Source organism: Lipotes vexillifer, unplaced genomic scaffold (assembly GCF_000442215.2).
Source record: "Lipotes vexillifer unplaced genomic scaffold, Lipotes_vexillifer_v1.1 scaffold809, whole genome shotgun sequence".
Classification (NCBI taxonomy): domain Eukaryota; kingdom Metazoa; phylum Chordata; class Mammalia; order Artiodactyla; family Lipotidae; genus Lipotes; species Lipotes vexillifer.
Genome location: NW_006788521.1, coordinates 2,943,539 through 2,967,333, shown reverse-complemented (window position 1 = coordinate 2,967,333; position 23,795 = coordinate 2,943,539). Strand labels below are relative to the sequence as shown.

Here is a 23,795-nt window from a genome sequence, read left to right as displayed (position 1 = left end):
CACCCGGGCCCCAGGGTGATCTCGGGGGCCTGGGGCCCCGTGCGGCTGGCTCGGTAGCTTTTCCCTCCTGCCCCCGCCGCGCGCGGAGTCCTTCCTCCCCTGGCGGGGTCTCCAGCTTAACCCAGACCAGAGGAGGCTTTTCTTTGGGTGGGGGACACGAAAGTGCGTTGAGAATTTCTCAACTCGGGAAGCAGAAGTGCTGCTCCTAGGTTTTACAAGGAGTAAGGGGGGAGCAGCGAGTTCATGGATATTGAGTGATGATAATAGCTAACATTTTTCCAAGCCCTCGCTGTGTGCCAGGCACTGTGAGGAGCAACTTGTGTGTCTCTTCTTTACTCCCGAAATGCCCCGATGAGGTTGAATTGACCAAAGCAATGGTTATGGAGAAGCCTAGTCCCCTGCTGGTCGGGTGGGAATTTGTGAGACAGTATTGCACACTATTGAACCAGGCCCCAGACATGCTACACAGATTTTATGGAAAGAACTCTTCTTATGTCCATGGGGGATTGGATTCAAATGGAAAGCCAGCAGATGTGGTCTATGGACAGAAAGAAATCCATAGGAAAATGATGTCACAAAATTTCACCAATTGCCACACTAAGATCCGTCATGTTGATGCTCATGCCACCCTGAATGATGGTGTGGTGGTCCAGGTGATGGGCTTGCTCTCTGATAACAACCAGGCTTTGAGGAGATTCATGCAGACCTTTGTCCTTGCTCCTGAGGGCTCTGTTGCAAATAAGTTATATGTTCATAATGATATCTTCAGATACCAAGATGAGGTCTTTGGTGGCTTTGTCACTGAGCCTCAGGAAGAATCTGAAGAAGAAGTAGAGGAACCTGAAGAAAGACAGCAGACACCTGTGGTGGTACCTGATGATTCTGGAACTTTCTATGATCAAACTGTCAGCAATGACTTAGAAGAACTTGTTGCTGAACCAGAGCCTGATCCTGAACTAGAGCCAGAGCAAGAACCGGTGTCTGAAGTCCAAGAGGAAAAGTCTGAGCCAATATTGGAAGAAACTGTTCCTGAGGATGCTCAGAAGAGTTCTCCAGCGCCTGCAGACATAGCCCAGATAGTGCAGGAGGACTTGAGAACCTTTTCTTGGGCATCTGTGACCAGTAAGAACCTTCCACCCAGTGGAGCTGTTCCAGTTACTGGGATGCCACCTCATGTTGTTAAAGTACCAGCTTCACAGCCTCGTCCAGAGTCTAAGCCTGAATCTCACATTCCACCGCAGAGGCCTCAGAGGGATCAAAGGGTGCGAGAACAGCGAATAAATGTTCCTCCCCAGAGGGGACCTAGACCAGTCCATGAGGCTGGTGAGCAAGGTGACGTTGAACCCCGAAGAATCGTGAGACACCCTGACAGTCACCAACTGTTTATCGGCAACCTGCCTCATGAGGTGGACAAATCAGAGCTTCAAGATTTTTTTCAAAATTATGGGAATGTGGTGGAGCTGCATATTAACAGCGGTGGGAAATTACCCAATTTGGGGTTCGTTGTGTTTGATGATTCTGAGCCTGTTCAGAAGGTGCTTAGCAACAGGCCCATCATGTTCAGAGGCGAGGTCCGTCTGAATGTGGAAGAAAAGAAGACTCGAGCCGCCCGGGAAGGGGATCACCGAGATAACCGCCTTCGGGGACCTGGAGGCCCTCGAGGTGGGCTGTGTGGTGGGATGAGAAGCCCACCCCGTGGAGGCATGGTGCAGAAACCAGGATTTGGAGTGGGAAGGGGCATTGCTCCAAGGCAGTGAATTGCTCTTCACAGATCTTCAGGCAGCAGTACAAACCCTAGCTCCCACAGAATGGTGATTTCTTCAGCCAACCTTTGGTATCTTGGAATCTGATCCTAGTCTATGATAAACTGCTTAAGTTTGTACACTTCTACTTTTTGTGTTACTGGTGTGTGATCCTTCCCCTCTCACCCCCACCCCCCCACCTTTTAGTCCTTCACTTCCAGTTTTGTGGAATGATATTTTAGGAAAAATGGATTTTTAAAGAAGAAAAAAAAAAGACTGCATTTCCTTGCTTTATTTGCATATAGAGACTGGATTTTTTTTTAACAGTTTCCCCAAAGGATTGTGTCTTGCTTATTACTGACATTTGGTATGTTTTATTCATTGGAATATTTCTTACTTATTTTCTACATGTTTCAAAAGCCTGTGAGAATTACAGGATTTGATAAACATTTTGAAGGCAGGAAGAACCCAAATTGTCTCTTCTTTGAGAGTCATGACTACCTTCTGGTGTGGAAAAATTGCCGTTGGAAAAATTGACAATTTAGATTCTCTCTGGTATGGTTAAAAACTGAATAAAAGGTGTTAGTAGAGTTTTTCTTTGGATATGTGGTTGAAAAACAGTTCCAAAACCTGTTTTTACCATTGAAATTTAAACTGTGAGATAGGTTTTAAATGTCTAGAATGCAACTGATAAGCTTTTCTTGAACTGTTAAGATTTTTTTTTTGAAGTAGAGTTTTTTCATGTTTAATTTGTATTTGTAAAAAAAAAAAAAAACCAGAAAGACCCCCAAAAATTTCAAAAATCTGAATAACACAGAACCAGAGCAAAACTGTTGTGCCTTCTATTTATCTTTGATTCCAGTCTTGGCAGTTGTTTAAAGAAAAATAATAATAAAAAAAATAAACTTAGATTTGTTCTAGTAAAAAAAATTAAAAACTGTATAGGACTAATAATATACAAAAATTACTTAGTTTGCTTCATTTAAGACTTGAAGTGGGCAAGGATAGTACAGTGTCAGATGTAGTAGAAGAAACACTATAGCTGACATTCTAATTCTCTTGTAGACGTAAGTGAACACAACAATAAAATGTGCTGAAATACAGAGCTTTCAAACTTGTGAACTTTTATCCCCAGCATCCAATACAGTGTCTGGAACATAATAAGCTCTGATGTATTTGTTGAATAAATGAAAAATAATATTTTGTCTAGGTCTGGAGTATATGTATTTGATTTTCTTTCCAGGGTCCTGTAATGCCAGGGAGTCATTCAGTGGAAAGATTTGTAATAGAAGAGAATCTTCACTGCATCGTTAAGTCCCACTGGAAGGAAAGGAAGACTTGGTAAGATGCTTTTCATGGTACTTTTACTAGAGTGGAGAAAAAGTAGCAATCTTGATGATTTAGTAAGAGCAAAATGTACGTTAAGAGTAAGAAAATCTTCCTCTCTTCCTGATGCCCTGTCTTGCTAAGACCGATCTCTAAAACACTTGATTTGCTTTCTGGAGGCACTTCACCCTCAAATAGTACTTTCTTGGATGCTGTATACTACTGTAGTGCTTTATAGTAATATGCATATGATGCCTGCTCTTTTGTGTGGCTATTTGCCATGTGCTCTGGACAAATTAACTTGAATGGCAAGCTGTTTTTTGTATGAATGTTGTGGGAATAAATGAATACTAATGGTTTTGCTGTTTCCTAGCAGTTAGACATCAAGCTTTGGAAAAATTTATTTTTAATATTTTCTGAAACCTTGGAAAGTTTTGGTTTAGATCTTAAAATGGAAAGGAATATAGTATTTTGGGAATGCTCTACCTTATAAAACATTTTAAGTTAGTAGATCTGAATATACTTCCTTACTATTATTACTTACATGCCTTTTTTTTTTTTTTTTTTTTTTATTGTACGCGGGCTTCTCACTGTCGTGGCCTCTACCGTTGCGGAGCACAGGCTCCAGACGCTCAGGCTCAGCGGCCATGGCTCTCGGGCCCAGCCGCTCCACGGCATGTGGGATCTTCCCAGACCGGGGCACGAACCCGTGTCCCCTGCATCGGCAGGCGGACTCTCAACCACTGCGCCACCAGGGAAGCCCACTTACACTCCTTTTGATCTTCCAAGGAGTTTTGCATGCATTAAAGAGTTTCCTTATGGTAGACAGAATAATCTGTGCTGTAGTTAAGTAACTGAAATCTAGAACATTTCAGAAAAGATTTCCTTTATATCGACATACACTGTTTTTGAAACTGCTTATTTAGTTTTTCATATATCTGTGTGTACTCATTAAGCTTAAATTACACTTTTTATAGTGCTGCACAGCTAGTGAGTTATCCTGGGAAGAACAAGATCCCCTTGAACTACCACATAGTTGAGGTATGCATTCCAAATGGAGCTTGTTTTTAAGTTTCAGAATCTTTCTGTTGACTGTAAAGTGTAATCTACTCTTGGTCTTTTTGTTGTTCTTGCTACTTGGCAGGTGCTGAAAATTAATAGAGAAGAGAGGAAATTGCTTTCAATTTTGGAGCTCTGTTAGCCATGTTAGTAAAGAGAAAAGAGGAGGTTAAGCCCAGTGTACAAATGGAATTTTGAGTTGCCTGTAATTTATTTATACATTGATAGTATATCTTCATTCATGAATAGTTATCATGGATAATGTAAGTTACCTCTATCAACACATTGTCCACTTAACAGATGTATAAGAGGCTTAAATATTTTAAAATATTGTATTCTTTAGGCAGATAACCCATCTTTAACTGTGTTTATCTGGCCTCTTATTACTAGCATACCCCTGACTAGTGTATTATTTCCTGTATCACAGGGTAGGGATAAGTAGGAATCCTTCTTTATTCTTAGAAATCAAAAGAGCCAGTTGTTTTGGAAGTGGAAAAAAATAGATAATGCTTTTGATTCCATATGAAGTCATACAGAAGGATGATACTAGTAGCATAGTTGAACACCTTGTAGAGATTTATTTCCCAAAAAACAGTGTTTTCACTTGACCCAAACTGTCAGTTGCATTATTCATTTATGTTAAAATACTCAAAGTGAGCATAATTATGTATCATTTGATTCACTTTTTATTCATACTATACCTGTGTACTTCCTTAGAAATGCTGCATCTGTTCTCTTTATAGAACTTGAGAGTGTGCTTAGGCTATGAACTTGACTCACTGATATGTCAGTTGAAATGCAAAAACATAAATCATATTTTTAAATCTGCAAAATGTGTAGAAATTCATACAAAAATTTGGGAGATGGGAGTGAGAAGAAGGAATGCAGACCAGGCTCTAGAAGTCGAGGTAGATGGTCCACAAATTATATAAGGAGGAAGGAAACAAGTTTGTGAACGAGAGCATGGCAAAAAAGTCTTGGAATACCAAGAATATAGGAACAGTGTAGAATGAGTTAATAACTATCTTCTGTTCCCATCCTCCGAGTCTACAAAGGACTTTTACTTCTTATAGGAATGAAACTGGTGGATCTGTGAGTCCCCAGTAAACTGTACCTCCCTGAATTAACTCTGATACTTCCAGAGTTGAAATTGGACAGTTCTCTGGAAGTATCAACTAAGCATTAATTTTTGCATATTCTTATTTGATTGAGTTATAGAGATAAGAAATCTTCATTACAGTATTCAATTGTAGATCTTTGTATTTTAAAGAGCATAATTTTAAAGGTTAAAAAGTAATTTTTTTTATTATGAATACCATAGAGTTAGAGTTTAGAACATTGAGGTGTTTCTAATAGTAGAAGTGTGTAGATAGCTGTTGAATTGAGTTCTGACTTGTGATTCCTTTGTAGGTGATCTTTGCAGAGCTGTTTCAACTTCCAGCACCCCCTCACATTGATGTGATGTACACAACACTTCTCATTGAACTGTGTAAACTTCAGCCTGGCTCACTACCCCAAGTTGTATCCTTTCCTTTGTTTTTAATGTACTCTCTTTGGCCTGACTTTAAGAGATTATTAAATATTTATGCTTGTGGGTTTAAATCACTTCATGAAAACAGTCTGGCATTTCTTTAAAAGTTAAACATTACGTGTACTATACAATCCAGCCATTCTGCTCTGGAGTATTTACCCAAGAGAATAAATGTTCATAACTTTATTTGTAATAACCCAAACCTGGAAACAATCCAAATATCCATCAATACAGAATGGATAAGCAAATTTTGTTACAGCTATACAGTGGAATACTACTCAGTAATAAAAAAAGGACAAATGTTCAATGCAGGCAGCAACATGAATGAATTGCAAAATAATTATATTGAATAAAAGGTGCCAAACAAATATGAATTCATACTATATGATACCATTTACACAAAATCCTAGAAAATGCGAAGTAATATAGTGACAGCAGACCAATATTTGCTTGGGGGCATAAATGAGGGGAAAAAGGGAGAATGGATTACAAAAGAGCATGGGGAACTTTTGGAGATGATGTAAATGCTCATTATCTCGATTTCATGAGTGTATACAGATCAAATGTACATCACTGATAACTCAAAGATCAATTACTTGAAACGAAACTCAGCATTATTTGTCATATAGACTTCTAAGAAATGTTATTTATTTTTTCTATCACAGCTTATTTTCAAGGAGAGTATAGTTTTCCTTATCCTGAAATTGACAGCTTGCACAGGCAACTGAAATGTTATACATGCGTTTGGACACAATGAATACTACATGCGTAGACAGGTATAGTAATTTCCTTATTTCTGTACTGAGTGTTAGCAGCTTCTGCTCCCTGTACTTTATAAAAGAATTTGATCAGGAAAACATTCGCCTTTTTAAGAATTTCCAAGTTGGTTTTTCTTTCTTGCCTCCCCCAAATAATCCTTTATATAATAAAACTCATAATTGTTATAACATTACACTTTCTAGTTTAATTTTCAATATGAAATGATGCCCATACTGAGGTTTTCTTTAATTGCATTGTTTGGTTCTTTGGTATGGTTATACTTTTCCCTCTGTAATTGGGTAGGTAAGCTTTTAAAATAGGTTTTATGCTAACCCATATGTAGAAGCAGAGTCTAATACTGTATATTTATGTTTATATAATACGTATTTTTGTTTATGAATAGTATCTGCTTCTAAAATAATTAGCTACTATGTAACTACAGCTCCAAGACTCAGTTTATACAAAAGGCCATATTGGATTTTTATAGCTGTGGTAATTTCATGCCTGTTGTTGTCTTCTGAGTGAGGTCTATGTACTACGTTTATTAGCTGGTGTTCTCTCTTCTGTCAGTTTCCCAAAGTAGATCAGGACAGATATTGAACATTTCCATAATCTGTCATGTCTGCTGTTCAAATGCAATATTTGAAAATTATCAGTAAAGGCTATCCTGTGTCGTTGACCTATTATCTTGAGTAATTTTAATGACTGAAATTATAGATACATGAGGGATGTGCTTTAAGAAGGTGTCTGCTGAGTTTTTTTCCCCAGTCTAATTAATAAACCATCAGTTGTGCTGGGCATCCCTATTATGCCATTCATTCAGCAAGTGTTCATTGGGCTCTTAAAGATTTCACAGTGTTATACAGTCTACTAAGGTGATCCCTATCTAGTCAGAGAGATCAGATGTGTTTTTAAGAGAAAAGGGGGCTTTGATGGTATATTTTGTTGTTTGTGGTGAAAGGGTGTGGTATGATGATGAGAGACTACTTTGGCTCGTCCGTTTATAAAACGTTTTTAATCTTTTTTACTTTTGCACCTCACACCTCTGTTTCGTTGTCAGTTAAATGGGGAAAATAATACATTCCTCAGAAGTTATTGTGAGAATTAAATTATATAAACACAAGGTACTTGATATAAAACACGCACTTGAATCATATCTATTATTCACTTAAAAAGGATAGCACTGTTAGGAGGAGTGAGATTGGGGACTGTTACTTTTTGAAGTAGAAGGTGAGTTACAGGATTTGTACAGAAAAGGGTAACTGGCAGGAGAAAATACAGCTGTAGGTAGGGGGAAATTGGGTTTTGTCTGAAGGATTATGTAAGTTCCTGTTATAAATTGCAACCATTCATCCTTTTCTGTCCCCCCCCACCCCACTTCTCTGTATAGGTTTATTAATTGGTTTTCCCATCATCTAAGTAACTTCCAGTTTCGTTGGAGCTGGGAAGATTGGTAAGCAGTGTTATGTATATTATATCTTTCTTCTCTCTACAGTCTACTATTTTTTTTTAAAAGTTAATATTTAAAACTATAATATAAAAGCAATCTTCTTCACGGTCTGAAAGATTTAGGGGTTTTTTGGTATGTACATAAATGTAGTAATTTAGGTAGAAGGGAACTATTTGTAGCTAAGTACAAGTTAGGTATAGGTGCAGATCATGTGTAAGAACTTATAAAACTATATTTCCTCATTAGGTCAGATTGTCTTACTCAAGATCTAGAAAGTCCCAAACCAAAGTTTGTAAGAGAAGTTCTAGAAAAATGTATGAGGTAAGTTCTTTGTGTTTTCTCCTTGGCTTAGGTCTTCTAATTTCTGTGGGGGTATTTTTCCCTTCTCTGCATTTGTGATGTATGTCTAGAATATTATTTTTAAAATCCAAGTACCTACCTCTCTTCCCTTTCAGTTTGTAATCAAGATTTAGGCTGAAAAACTTGGGCAACCATGCCATCTGGATTCTATGTGAATTAAGCCAATAAGGTTTTTTTTGTCAAATAGACTTTGAAATAATTTCAAATTTCAGGAAAACTGCCAAAACAGAGCTCTGTATCGTGTTCATCTAGATTCCCTAGTTAACATTTTACTACATTTGTTCTAATGTCCTAGTCCTTTTTCCCTCTCTGTGTATGTAGTCTACCCTTTATATTGGTCTTTTTCTGAACCCTTTGAAAACAAGTTGCAGATATGATGTCCAAGCATCCTTTAATGGTCGGTTGTATATTTCCTCAAAACAAAAACACTCTCTTACATGACCAGCATACAGCTCTCCAAATCAGGAAATGAGCTCTGATACAGTAATACCACTATACGATCCACAGATGCTGCTGAAAGTTTGCTAACCATCCCAACAATGTCTGTTCCCTTTCTGGTCCAGAATTCTTGGATAGAACATGTGTAGCATTTAGTTGTCATTTTCTTCAGTCAATCTTTTTTTTTTTTGGCGGTACACGGGCCTCCCACTGCTGTGGCCTCTCCCGTTGTGGAGCACAGGCTCCGGACATGCAGGCTCAGTGGCCGTGGCTCACGGGCCCAGCCGCTCCGCAGCATGTGGGATCTTCCCGGACCAGGGCACGAACCTGTGTCCCCTGCATTGGCAGGCGGACTCTCAACCACTGCGCCACTAGGGAAGCCCTCTTCAGTCAATCTTGAACAGCTATTATTATTTATCTTTCATGTCCTTGTCAGTTTTAAAGAATGTAGGCCTTACTTTGTTGTGTTGCCTTGATGCGCTCTCATGACTCAAGTCTTGCATTGTCCCACCACTAGAGATGTTAACCTTGATTACATGGCCATGTCAGGCTTCTCTAACTTAAATTCACCATTTTTTCCCTTTGTAGTTGATTAATATTTTGTGGGAAATACTCTCAGGTTACACTCACATCCTTTTCTTCATCAGACCTCCACTGACAACTTGTACTTCTTATCTATCACCACTGTGGTAATTGCCAAGTGATGATTCTCTTTGTCTATTATTTTTTCTACATTTATTAGTTGGCATTCTACTGTAAGAAAGAGCTTTCCTTTTTCACCCATTTATTAATTCCTGTGTTTATATATCAGTAGGGACTATTTCATTAAGTGGGTTCTAATTCATTACTGTCTTTATTCATTATGATGCTCAAATTGTCCCTGATTTGTCCATTGGGAGTCCCTTGTGGCTCCTGTGTCCTTTTTTTTTCTTCTTTAATGTCCCCCTCCATTCATTGAGCATTTCCTTGTTTCTGGCACAAGATGTCCCAGGCTTATCTTGTATTTCATTGCCCCTTTCCTGGAATCATCTATTTATTCAAGGAGTCCGAGTTTCTTTTAGTGGAGCATGGCACTTAGGAAGCAAGGTCTGGACACTTGATGTGCTTGTTGCTATTGGGGTGTCATTGGTTCTAGGCCCTCTGGATGGACAAGGGTAGTGAATATATTTATATACATACACACACATCTGTAACTATTTTTATATCCACTTAGATGTGTGTATCCCTCCAATTCCAACCAAACATCTCATTTTTTCCCTAGCCTTACCCTTTGCCATGATTTGTAAATACCTTTGCAGGCATTAAGAAACCTGGTTCCCATTAGCCTCAATAAGTATTTGCTGCAATATAACCAGTCTCCCAACCATACAAACTGTTTCCTCTACCTCATTCCACCCCACCATCACCACCCCACATACCTGGCCTCCAGGCTTGTGGACCCAGTGGCCCACATCTCAGTGCAAACCAGTAAGTTTTGAAGAAGGCCTGAGTTCTTGTGCTGGCTTAGACAACAGTTTAAAAGGCTTGTTGTCCCCTTTTATTTCTTGGTTGTCAGTTGAGTCCGGGGTGTTGGAGATTGGGACCTTCTGGGTAAGTTGGATGTTACTGAAGAATGGAACTGATGAATGATATTTTCTGAGGCTCTTATTTGTATTGTAGGTTGTCTTACCATCAGCGTATATTAGATATTGTCCCTCCTACCTTCTCAGCTCTATATCCTGCAAACCCAACCTGCATTTACAAGTATGGAGATGAAAGTAGCAGTAAGTAATAAAACAAATCCTGTTTTTAAAAGGTAATGCAAGTATTCTCTTAAGTCGGTTATCTAAAGTGGAGAAAGTGAACTTTTTCTCTTTTTGGGTTTGTATTTTGTTTGAAAGGTGATTTCTCACCTCTATTGTTTTATTTGCTGTCATCATTTTGAAGGTTTATTACGATTTACTTAGTTATTACTGGCTCGTTAAGTTTTTCTTTTAATATTGTTTATAATGTTATATCCATGACATTATTTTAAATGTTGCTAAGTATAGCAAGATGAATTTATAGCCAGAACTTAATAGAATGAAAATATGTTTGTCATGGCAATGGAGATTACTCGAACTGATTAACATCTGGTAACAGTTCAGGTGCACATAGACTGTATTTTGACCAGCAGTATGCCGCTAGAAGTAAATTCTTAAACACGCTTTTCTTACTTTTTGGTCACATCATTTCTGGGGTTGCACTGTAAATCGGGGGGGGGGGGGCTATATAATTTGATATGCCATTTTGTGCTTTACACTTAATGAAGGTAAAGTTGTACATTGGTGAGCACTGGTAGAGAGTTAGGTGTGGAGTTTCCAAGTTAGTCTTTTCATATGGCACTGAACACAGCTCCTCCATGAGCCTTCCAGTTTGTGTTGTGTAGCAGTTCTTTGCATCTGGAAACTCACTCCTCTCCCTTGGCTTCTCATATTGTACCTCTGGTTCTCCACCTGCACCTCAGACTACACCTGTTTTCCTTGAAATAAACTCAGTTGCTTCAATGCTAAGTACATTTTCTATGTTACTATGTCACGTATTCCTTAAAACAACTCTGAGAAGTAGGTATGTTTATTATATGAATTTTACAACGAGGAAATGGCTTCAAAGAGGTAAAGCCAGAGTGAGATTGCTTCTGAGTGGTAAAGCCCAGAGTCAGATATTGAGCAGCCCCGCTCTTGACCACTGTCTTTTCCTGAAAAAGCAAAGCTTGATGTGGTACTTGTAAGTGCCAAGTTTTGGTTTCTGCTTTGTACTGGCTCAGAGAACCATAAGATAACAGTCTTTGATATCAAAGGGTTCAGACTTTTGTTGAATACTGAGCTTTCTTTTTTTCCATAGAAATAACTCAGCCTAACACTTAAGGCCCTTCTGTCATTCCTACTTCATGATTTGTCAGTTCTTCTCAAACGAACCTCCACTCCAGCCAGGCCCACTTCCTTTTTTATTTTTTCTATGCTTTCTTGCGTTTGCCTTTGTGGCATTATCCCATTCTAGAAAGCCCTTTCTCTTCTGATTCCTGTTCTCTTTCCAGGGTCTAGCCCAAGCTCCGGTCTTTTAAATATTTTTTTAACCTTTGGCAAGCCAGTTTTGTGTTGCTCTCTGGCTACTTCTTATGTGAATATCTTAGTTTTCCACCTAGAATGTAGACGTCACAGTGGCAGAGGATTCTTTTTTTCTTCACTTATTTTCTCTCCCACTTTCAAGAAAAGCACACAGCACATGTGACCTGTTGTAATTGACTTTATTCATTCCAAGTGCTTAGTAGCTCATTCTATGTCAGAATTGATTTTTTGTTACCTCTTTGTCTACCTTACATTAAAAGTAGTTGTTCTGGTGACGCCATACAGTATATCAGTATATACTAGTACAGTATAATACAGTAAGGACTCAACAGATATTACCCACCAGTAAACATGTGGAGTCAAAGCACATGAGCATCTGGCTTACATAGATTCAAGTGTGTGGACCCAGCAAAAGAGAAAAGCAAAAAATCTGTCTTAAGTTGGCAGCCTTCACGTTGTTCAAACCCAAATTTAGTTTCCACTGTCTTAGGGAAAGGGAGGAGGAAGGGTACATTGACCAGAATCAGAGAATACATTGATTCTCAGCTTTTCAGCTTACGGAGGCCTAGGGATTTGAGGACTGTCAAAGGACAGCTGCAGCTGTGTCCCCTCACCCTCATCCCTGAGGAAGATCAGTACCCCTCATACTCTGAATTTCAGTTAGCTCCGTGTTAAGGAAGTATCGACGCAAGAATTACCTCTTATGCTTTATTTTAGGTGAAAAAACCATTGCCCTATTAAATGAAATTGTCGCATGTGGTTATCTTTATACAGAATATTGATCTTAGAATAAAGAGTACTCTATTTTAAAAGAATTTTTTTTTAAAGTTTCTCAGTATTTAACTAATCGCAACAGTAGTCTTAAAACCTGATCTACTCTCCTCCCCATTCTGTGCTTAGACTCTCTTCCTGGACATTCGGTTGCCCTCTGTTTAGCTGTTGCCTTTAAAAGTAAAGCAACCAATGATGAAATCTTCAGCATTCTGAAAGATGTACCAAATCCTAACCAGGATGACGATGATGGTAAGGGAATTAAATATTTCTTGAATGGAACTCTGTATGGGCCATGTTAAAAGTATAAACATAATTTTCTTAAATCTCATGGGGTACTCATAAAGCAATATATTTGTTTGGTCTGTGCAGCCTGACCATTGTTCCCAGAACCCAGCTATCTTCTCCCTTAAACATTCCCTGCTTTCACTTTAGAGAGTTTCCTGCCCAGAAAGACTTGGTATATTATAAAGTTGGATTTTCTCTCCAAATTAAACTATAAGTTTATCATCAACAGATAAGACAAAAAGAATGAGAGGGACTTGTTTTATGTCATATTAAAACATCTTGAAAATTACAATAACTAAAACAAAAAAATCAGTAAAAGAGATGAAAGTCTACTGGGACAACTAGGTTAACCATTTGTGGGGGGGCAGATTTTTGTTGTTAGATGTGTTACATAATGACGTGCACAGAAAAATGACGCAGTCAAAACATTAATGGTGTTTGGGTTATTTATTATTGGGATTTTGTTTAGATTTTTTAAGAAACTTGTATTATGATGTTAGAGAAAATGTATTTAGAAAGTATAATTCAAAATGACTGTTAAATTTAGACATTCTCAAACATCTTAGGACATAGACCTGTTTAAGGGCTTACTGTATTTTTTTCTTTTACTATATTATCTTGCCACCATGTAGAGAGATAAGAACAAGGAAATCTATGTGGTATTTGTAAAAAGAAGTGGATCATATAGAAGAATTAGGGAAACAATCCCAAAAAACTTAAGAATTAAGATTATGCTTAGTTTTATATTTTGAGTATTTGAAATCAGTGATAGTCTTTTATCATCTATTAGTACTCAAAGACATTTGCTTGGATGTCTCACTTGGTATTTGGCTGTGAGTGTGCCATCTGTTTAGCGATTCAGGCAAGGGACCAAAAAACTGCTATACTTAAAACATTTTCCTAACTCTCTTACTGTGGGCTATTTTTCAGATGAAGGATTCAGCTTTAACCCATTGAAAATAGAGGTCTTTGTACAGACTCTGCTACACTTAGCAGCCAAGTCATTCAGCCACTCCTTCAGTGCTCTTGCAAAGTAAGTACAATAAGAACACACATGCTGTCTTGAGGTTTAGGACTTTGTTTGGTGAACACCAGTGGCATCCTGATTTTTACCTAAAATTATTGACTGTGAAGATCTTAATAACAGTATTATCATATAATTTGATACAATGGGTTTTGGTTTGTGGTAGCTAAAATCCCCATCCTGTGGCTCCTGTCAGTCTGTTAGCACAGTTTGCATGTATATATATTCAATAGAATGTACATTTTTTCAAATAAACCTTTAGAGAAACAAGTGAAAAACCTGAGTCCATAGGACAGTCATATATACAGTCAAGAAGTTTCCACCTTGGGACTTCCCTGGTGGTACAGTGGTTAAGAATCCACCTACCAATGCGGGAGATGCAGGTTCGATCCCTGGTCTGGGAAGATCCCACATGCCGCAGAGCAACTAAGCCCATGTGCCACAACTACTGAGCCTGTGCTCTAGAGCCTGCAAGCCACAGCTACTGAGCCCACACTCCTAGAGCCCGTGTTCCACAAGAGAAGCCATCACAATGAGAAGCCCACTCGCTACAACTAGAGAAAGCACACACACAGCAACACAGCCATACATCCATCCACACATCAATAAGTAAATAAATTTATTTCTTTAAAAAAAAAAGTTCCCACCTTGTCTAAGCACCTTCCTGAAAAAAGGTTAGCAGAACTGAGAGCCAGCTACATTTTTAGGAGCCACCCAAAGGTTGGCATCTAAAGACAGAACTTTCTAACTCGTCCTACAGTTCCAAATGAAGAAAGAACATACAGATATTCCTTCAGGTGAGCAGAGAAACTAGACTCCTCACCCCATCTCAACTTCCGAGTCTCTATATGACTTGCAGGGTTCTCACAGAAGGTACAGTCAGAATACTGCACCTGTGTTTGGAGACAGTTCCTTAGCCCTCATCTATTCTTAGATACACAGTAAACTATAGTCCTAGGCTAATGATAGTATAATTTTCTTAAGATTTTATGACAAATTCCATACAAACTGAAATCCTAATCATACCTTTTATATCCTTTAATGGTTAACGTTTGGTTATTTTGCATTTATATATTGCGCTGTAAACTGAGTAACACTGTAAAGGCTTTGAAAATATTAAAATGTTTAATAAGTTTGTATGTGGTGTTTTTCCCCCACTGTCAAAAGGTTTCATGAAGTCTTCAAAACCCTAGCTGAAAGTGATGAAGGAAAATTACACGTTCTAAGAGTCATGTTTGAGGTCTGGCGGAACCATCCACAGGTAAAAACTATTTAAGACATATTGAGGTGCTGATTGTACAGGTATTAATTGCAGAACATGAAATTTGACTCTTGCCTATAGAAGTTTTTAAATCTGTAATTTTAGTGCTATGAAAAAGTAATGATGTTTGAGTCTTTCTTTAAAGAGCAATTGTTACGATTTGGTTTGGTATTATAATATCTCAGCATATTTTAAGTACTTAATAAGAATGCTTATTTCTTGGAAGGTTCTCCAGTTGGGTAGGAAAGAGTTATCTAGTCTAGCCAGTTTCTAAAAAACAAGCTCCAGATTTGTCAAATCTCGATACACTATTATCATACCATGTGTTATAAAGAGGCATTAAAATACATTTCAGAGTTATATTAAGACTTTTGTGATAAAACTATCTTGTATTTCTAAATTTTAAGATTCGATGGAAATTATATATTTTGTATATATCATCTAAAATTTAAAGAAACATTTTTAAGTGTTAATAGTTTTTCTTTTTGCTCAATCTTTGTGTTCTTGTATCCTTACAATGAGTACCAGAGCCAAGCGGAAGGCAAAATAAATCTTAAGACGTAATAGTTAAATTGTTCAGTTCCATAGCCACTGAAAATGAACTTCAGTTTTGCAGCAGTGGGATTATCGTGGCCTACATATAAGTGTGATTTACCCTAATAATTTATTTTCTCTGATTGTAGATGATTGCTGTACTAGTAGATAAGATGATTCGTACACAGATTGTTGATTGTGCTGCAGTAGCAAATTGGATCTTCTCTTCAGAACTATCTCGTGACTTTACTAGGTAATACAGATTATTTTACAAAGTTCCTGTTCTCTAAGAATTAGTTTACATGTGGTCCCTTATACATGAACTCCAAATTCTGGTCCAGACCAGGTTGATATTAATATAATGGTCCAATCTGGTAGGATTGGACTTGGCAAAGATTCTTGCACAATGGAAATCCACACAGCCAGTCCGGTTGCAGTGTCTCTTAGGGATATACGTAAGTTGAATTAGGACTCAGCCAATCAAGGAGAAATGCTTATAAAGGATCCAGACTATTGGGAGGGAAGATCAGGCTGTATGTCAGGGTCTCAACTAGACAATGGGACATGGGCAGGAGTTCCGGCTCCACTGGGGACCTGAGATGCACACCCGGAACTGGTAGAAATCACAGTCCGTCATAGATTACACATCATGGAGGGACTGAGGAAAGCCTGGTGGGCACCTGAATGCCTCTGGGGGAGGGAGGTCTCACCTCAGTCATAAAAGTCCTTGATTTAATCCATCACAACCTTTATCCTCTGCATTGTATGTTATTGGCAGAGGATACTAGTCTGAGATAAACTGAATCCTTAGGGTGAAAGAATGTGGTCTAAGGTTATCATACCAGCCAAGTAGGTACTCACAAATGAAGGCAACATCAGACCATTCTCAGATTTGCAAAATCTCAGAAAACTGACAACTCAAGTAGGTGTTAGCCATTACCCTGAATGATTTACATCTGCAACTCTAACTCTGCAAAGCCTTCCCTGACCACCCCTTCCAGAGTTAAAGTACTGTGCTCTTTTATCCTATCTGCTAACATTCTAGACCTTGAGTTTTATGAAATGATTGGTTTATTATCTTCCACTTCAACTGTCATTGTCCAGATTAAAATCTGTAGAAAGAAGTACTCTTCTGTGCTGTATATCCTGGGGTTAAGAGACCAAATGTATAGACATACAAGCAGTTAAGAAGCTACTTAAAAAAGCACATGCATATTTATGCAACAAACATTTAAAGCACTTACAGGTGATCCTGGTATTTGAGCAATTTGAGAAAGTAGTTGACATAAATATCTCATTCTTAAAAGCCAATAAAGCTTAAAAGCCAAAAAGCCAATATCAATAGCAGTTGATAGCTATTATCAACTAATGAGATTCTTAAATGTGTCAAGAGAATTGGCTGAGTTTGTGCTAGTTAAATATCAACAGTATAAACCATGCAAATGAGCCTCAGATTGTTTCCATTTCAAGTTGCAATACTTAGTGTTTACATTTAGAAGAGAGAAAATGTATTTTTGTTCCTGTTTTTTCTGGTTTGCCATTTCATTGAATATGTACACATACCTTCTATGTGTGTCTAGTAGGGGATGGAAATAAGAAAAATGACAAGGACCCAATATTGCCTTCAGGAAGCTCACTCACCTGAGTAATGGGTGGAGCTAGATGTTTTGCACAGTTGACAATACAAGAAAAATCATAATTGTTGCTGGAGAGATATGCCTTATTCTGTCTGCCTAAAGAACAGAAGGCTAGGGCTTCCCTGGTGGCACGGTGGTTGAGAGTCCGCCTGCCGATGCAGGGGACACGGGTTCGTGCCCCAGTCCAGGAAGATCCCACATGCCGTGGAGCGGCTGGGCCTGTGAGCCATGGCCACTGAGCCTGTGCTCCACAACAGGGAGAGGCCACAATAGTAAGAGGCCCGCGTACCGCAACAACAACAACAACAAAAAAGGCTATATAAAACCTCAAGAATGAGTAGGTTATAAAAGTTGAGAGGTCTTATTTTCTGAGTATAGTTTAACATATAGTAATCAAATGCCTTACTACTTTAAGATTGTTTGTTTGGGAAATCTTGCACTCCACAATTCGTAAGATGAACAAACACGTTCTTAAGATCCAGAAGGAGCTAGAAGAGGCTAAAGAAAAACTCGCAAGGCAACATAAACGGGTAAGTCTTGTGTTGATTGTAAATGGTCAAATAAAATATACCAGAAACTTTTGCGAATATTCATTACCTTGATGGGAACTTATTTTTTCGAGACCAAATCATGCAGAGCTGTTTGTAGAAGTGGAGGAAGGGACGGACCTGGGGTCTGCTGTTCTCTCATTCTGCACGGTGAACCTGTTTAGGAAGCCACAAACCCCACTTCTCCATAGTTCACCATCTCTGGATCAGTTTCATGTTTGCCTTCCCAAAAAGGAAGGAGAAGGAAGGAGGACACTTGTGTTTCTATAAGAGTTTCTGATGCAAGAGGGGAAGAGGGAGAAGACTATCTGTGTTCACCACTCCCCCGGTAAGGTTGGGGTGGTGGGGGGGTCACTCCCAGGCCTATAAGATACTTCTCATATTAATAAGTTAAGTATTTTAGCTATTTGGGGCAGAAACAGTGAGCTGGCTGTATCCTGTGATTTAGCAAACAGTGCTGGTATTGTTCATGACAGAATTTTCCAGTTATGCACATTTATCAGAGTAGAGGGTAAAAGCAAGCTTAATGATTTACATGAACTAGAGGAGGTTCGAGTGCTAGTCTCCATCTAGACATTCATATATACCTGAGTGTATGTATGTAAACACACAGATCTAAAATAGTGTAAGGTAAATGGTATCATCCCCATTTTATACACGTACAAACTCCAGAGACTTGACTTCACACCACTCTGTTCTCTAGATATGTGGTGTCCAATATGGTGACCACCAGCCACATGTAACTAGTTATAAGCTAATTAAATCTGAAAACAATTTAAAAGTCAGTTCTTCAGTCACATCACATTTCAAGTGCTCAGGTGTCGTGTGTGGCTGGTGGCTATTGTGAGGGCAGCGCAGATCTACGGTGATGAAAGTGTTGTGATGAGAGGCTCCCAAGACCCTAACCCTGTATTTCCCCTAGGAGCAGTTCAGTGTTCACAAACTCAGGGTTCCCAGCAATTTCATAAAACGTAAAACAGACTATGGTGAATAACAAGAATCAGCTGTACATTTTCCATGGAGCTCAAAGCTGTTTTCATTTTGAACGGAGGAAAAATGTGACACATATTTCCTCCTTGAGTGGGCTGTCTTATAAAAGGCATAACTTCTGCTTTATAGCAGATCTACCACGATTACCCAAATGCCACTGAATTTCCCTGGCCTAGATAAGAGGTACTCATAAAGACTTGGGACATTTTGCCTGTATGTTTGGGACACTGGAGTACTTTTACTATAGAATACAAGTCTTCAAATAGCATTTGACCAGACATAATAAAAATCCTTAGATTTGCTTGATGGGATTTAATATACTGCAGTCCTAAATGGTGTTTTCCCTTTGTTCCTTTGCATTCGGTAGCGGAGTGATGATGATGACAGAAGCAGTGACAGGAAAGATGGGGCTCTTGAGGAACAAATAGAAAGACTGCAGGAGAAAGTGGAATCTGCTCAGAGTGAACAAAAGAATCTCTTCCTTGTCATATTTCAGGTATCTTGGCTTGGGACACTGATATGTTCAAAGAAACAGTACATTTCTTTAGTTTTAAAAAATGTTTTTATCACAGAAGTAATACATAGTCATTTATAAAGATCTTAAATATATAAGTTTACAAGGGAAAAATAAAAGTTCACTAACTGGAGGTAATTCTGTTATTTACTTAATGAGAATTCTTGCATGAGCATTTCTCCTTGCTTTATAAAAAATGGATACTACTGTTAAATACCTCTTTCATATTTAATTATTCCCAATTGTTGATATATTTATTGATAGTTTTCCTTCCTGAAGATTTTTGTGTATACATTCCTGTTAACATTTCTGATTATGTCCTTAGAACAGGTTCTAAGAAAGATTACTAGCATAAGTAATCTAGACATTAAAGGTCTTCGGGTATTGCCAAAAACGATGTATACTAACTCACTATCACTGCTTTTCCACACTGACAGTATTTATTGAATTATGAAAGTTATGGATACACACCACAAAGGGTGAAACAAGCAATACCTTTGAGGTCTCTTGGCCAAAAATGTGATTGTTTCTGAAGTATAAGAATTTTCTGACACCTCTGGAACTTTGTACCCCATTTCCAGCGTTTTATCATGATCTTGACTGAGCACTTGGTACGATGTGAAACTGACGGGACCAGTGTATTAACACCGTGGTATAAGAACTGTATAGAGAGGCTCCAGCAGATCTTCCTACAGGTTTGTGGAAAACTGATTATATAATAAACATCATTATTCTCAGCCACAGGGATTTTCCATTTCAAAAAGTCATCAAATCTGTCAGGAGGTTATGTAGTACCTGTAAGCCCCTTAGTGTCCATTTGTTCCTACTGCTGCTCATCACAATATTTAGGCTTAAATTGGCTCTGTATCATTCAGACTCCTAATTGCCATTCTCTTTGGAGAGCCTAGCTGTAATACAACATATAGAGAAAACAATGCTAAGGGAAGAGTAATTAGATTTTAAGAATCTCTGTAAATTCAATGTGCAGATGATAACCTTGTTTCTGGAGGCACTATTTAAGTTCTCTGAGGTCCCTAGAGAAAGCAAAATGCAACACCTACTCTCTGCTAGATTTAAAGATCTGTAAGAAAAAGAAAGAAGAAGAAAAAGATCTGTAAGAGAGTGAAACTAATCCTTTGTATCTTCAGATACTAACACCCCAAATCCTCATTTGTTTGTTCTAGAAAAGAGTGATTGAAGGCATAAAAGGGGGGGGGGGAGTTCAAGGCTCCAAACAAAAACTTATTCTAGATTTTTTAGTTACTGTCAAATTAAAAAGCTTTAACAGCCCCTGGTTAGTCCTATAGGAATCTGAGTATATTAAAGTTTATATTTGCACACATAGAAGAAACTATTTCATTTTCTGCCATTTTTTTCCCAGTTAGGCTCAACAAGTTACTGATTTTCAGTAAGGCAGATGACCTCTTTATTTTTAAAAGATTAATTTAAAAAAATGAGGTTTTCCTATTTTGTGGAATACTTCACAGATCACTGGCTAATTCTATTTTTTTCTTTTGCAAAGAGATACGTTAAAGCCCTAACCAAAAAAAGGAAATTATTCCAAATTTTTATGTTTCAGGGACCATGGTTAAAACCATGGTTACTTAGTAACAGTGCTATTCTTATTTGTAATGTATACCACCTCCCCCTCCAGCCCCCCCCTTTTTAAAAAAAAATCTTCCTAGATCAGTCCCTGTCCTGACAGCTTTTTAAAAGTCATACTCTATTTTGTCCTGATTAGGGAAGAGATGCATCTGAACCTCATCTAGAATAGTAGCAGGTGCTGCTGCCACTGCCTTGAAAGTATGAATTGCATTTACATAGAAGCAGGCCAGAACTGGATTTTTTTAATTATTGAACATCGTTTTGTTTTGTTTTGTTTTTGAACTCGTTTACTCCTACATTTTCTTAATGTTGAGGCTTTTCAGGGGCCTATTATTCCTACCAGCAAAACCACTTTTTTTTTTCCTGTTCTTTCCCATCATTCCAGTGTGGATGGGCCACTGAGGAAAATGTTCTGCAACATTGCTTATGTGCGTTTTCTCCTGACCTAAACACTTATCCCCTTTTCTGTGTCCACAGCATCACCAAATAATCCAGCAGTACATGGTGACCCTGGAGAACCTGCTCTTCACTGCTGAATTAGACCCTCATATCCTGGCTGTGTTCCAGCAGTTCTGTGCCCTGCAGGCCTAAGGGTCATTTTTTTTTCCCCTCCTGTCAAGATTTTTTTTAAGATCTCAAAATAATGTCTTATTTTTGATGGTTTGAATGCTTGCTTTCTTGTAGCATCCTTTCTTGAAGCAGAGGGGGAGGACAGGACAGTGAAGAATATGGTATTGATTACCTTTAACTGCCCCCTAAAAAGCAGATATTCCCTAATGACAATAATGTGACAGTGACCATAGGATGGATGTATTATATATGTGACAGATACAACTTTGCTCTAATATTTTTTCTCCTTAAGGCACAAAAGATAACTGATTTGAGGTATGTGCAACACTAGAGGTCAAGCTTACAAAGTAGTATATAGAACTGATGGGTTTATTATCAAGTAGCATAGCTTTTCACAGCTCATGGGTAACCTAACATGGCTGAAATAAAACTGAAAATATGTTTTTTAAACCTTGGTATTTCATGATTTATCATCTCAGTCTACTTTAAAATTAGTGGTTTCTTACTAAAAGTGAGGTTTCTTACCTCCATCTGAAATTTTCTCTTCGAAGTATTTTTCATTACTGTAGTATTTTAAGACACTACTGTTATTAAAAGGTGTTACTAGAGTAGAAGTTCCCAAATTCATGTGAACATAAATCACCTGGGGCTCTTAATTTTTTTTTTTTTTTAATTAAACCACACTCTCTGGGGGTGGAACACAGACATCATTGGTAGTTCTTAAAGCTCCCGGGTAATTCCAATGTGCAGATAAGTTTTGAACTATCATCATCTTAGAACATCTGGTCATTTCCTCAAATCTGAGACATCTGTCAGGTCATACAGTGAATTACATGCTAAAGTGGGATTGAGAAGTAGCTAGATTGGCTAAAACTATACTTGGCATTAGATGTACGTTTGGATTTTATTTCTGTGGAGTCTGGGTGGGCCAAGTAACTACTAATTCCGGAGCCTGTTTCCTGTATGGTGTTGAGGCTTAATTAAGATGATAAAAGTACACTGTTAAATAACACACAAGGGATTATCTGACATTCCAAATCCTAGCATTTTTAGACTTTTTTCATTAAACCTTCAGAAAAATTTACCAATAATCTCACAACTGGAAGTATCTTTGTGCATTTGTAGTATCTTTTAGCTTAGTACATCCTAAGTTTATGATGCATTAGGTATTTTCCATATTAATATATGGGGTCTCTTTGGTTTACCATACATTTAGTGGCTACAGAATATAGTCTACTCAATAGATGGAAATTCCTAGGATTTTAAAATACCGTACCATTTAACAAATATACCATTTAACAAATAGTCACAAAATTAAGGTTGCATGGCAAGTTACTGGCAGAAAGGGAACTAAAACTCAGGTTCTTTGCTAAATGTTCTTTTGTTCACAGTTCCTCCTTCCCACAAACTACGTAATTAGAAAAAGCTCCTATCCTCAAGAAACTAAAGGATAACCATTTAAGGCTTTGGTTAACTTTGATCCTAAACTGCTTTGTAGTTCTTTCATAATGTATTGCAAAGTTTGGCTAGTTATACTTACTTGATCCAAATCCTAGAGGAATTTCTAGGTTTTCACCTCCTTTCTCTTGGACCCTCTCTTCATGTGTAATGGTTGCTTCTAACAGTTGCTCACTGATGTAACCCTGCTCTGACCCAGTCTGGCAGCTAGGTATATGAAAAAACTGAATCAGAGACTGAATTTTGAAGAAATAAAGGTCCAAGAGCAAACATTCAACAGTTGCTCTCCCCACTAATGAAGCTCACACAGACAAAAGAATGGCATGTCACTGTCACTGTACGTCGTACCTTGCAATAAATCAATATTCTATTAAACTGTGCTGATGCCATTTAACATGCTTTTGTCAAAGTGAACATATACTTTTCCTTAACTCTCAATCCCCCAGGAATTATTCAGAAAGCAGTTCATATGAAGATAAGTTTGTTTGCTTTTTCTGGAAAGTATTTAGCAGTGATTTGTATAACTTACTAATCTACAATTATACCTGAAAATGAACGATGAGGACAGAACTTGGCAACCTGAGTAAAAGCAGATCTGGCTGTCAGTGATAGCTGGATACCAGGATTGTCCTAGATTGATGAAGGTGAAGAGTAGTCGACTAGAAGCCACTTCAACTGGACAAGTCTATTAACTACACTGGTCTTGATGATATGATGTGCTCATTAACAACTGGCTGTTACGTGCCAGATGCTACAGATTCACCGTATTTAATCGTCATGAGAGTCCTTACATTATTATACCCATCTGACAGATAAAAACAGGCCCACGGAGTAACTTACCCAA

At 38.1% G+C, this 23,795-nt stretch overlaps 1 protein-coding gene and 1 pseudogene across 1 annotated transcript; both read left to right on the top strand.

The window, feature by feature from the left end:
* Positions 1–371: 371 nt before the first annotated feature.
* On the top strand, positions 372–1,757 carry LOC103076468 (ras GTPase-activating protein-binding protein 1 pseudogene; annotated as a pseudogene).
* Positions 1,758–2,987: 1,230 nt separating this feature from the next.
* Positions 2,988–21,575, top strand: LOC103076205 (nuclear cap-binding protein subunit 1). The gene is made up of 15 exons (XM_007461663.1): positions 2,988–3,083; positions 4,046–4,109; positions 5,538–5,648; positions 6,370–6,434; positions 7,808–7,870; positions 8,114–8,188; positions 10,325–10,428; positions 12,652–12,774; positions 13,741–13,843; positions 15,002–15,095; positions 15,779–15,882; positions 17,682–17,796; positions 19,172–19,300; positions 19,900–20,013; positions 21,401–21,575. Exons 1-15 carry the CDS (start codon positions 2,995–2,997, stop codon positions 21,512–21,514), a joined length of 1,467 nt encoding a protein of 488 aa, XP_007461725.1. The 5' UTR covers positions 2,988–2,994; the 3' UTR covers positions 21,515–21,575.
* Positions 21,576–23,795: the final 2,220 nt, after the last annotated feature.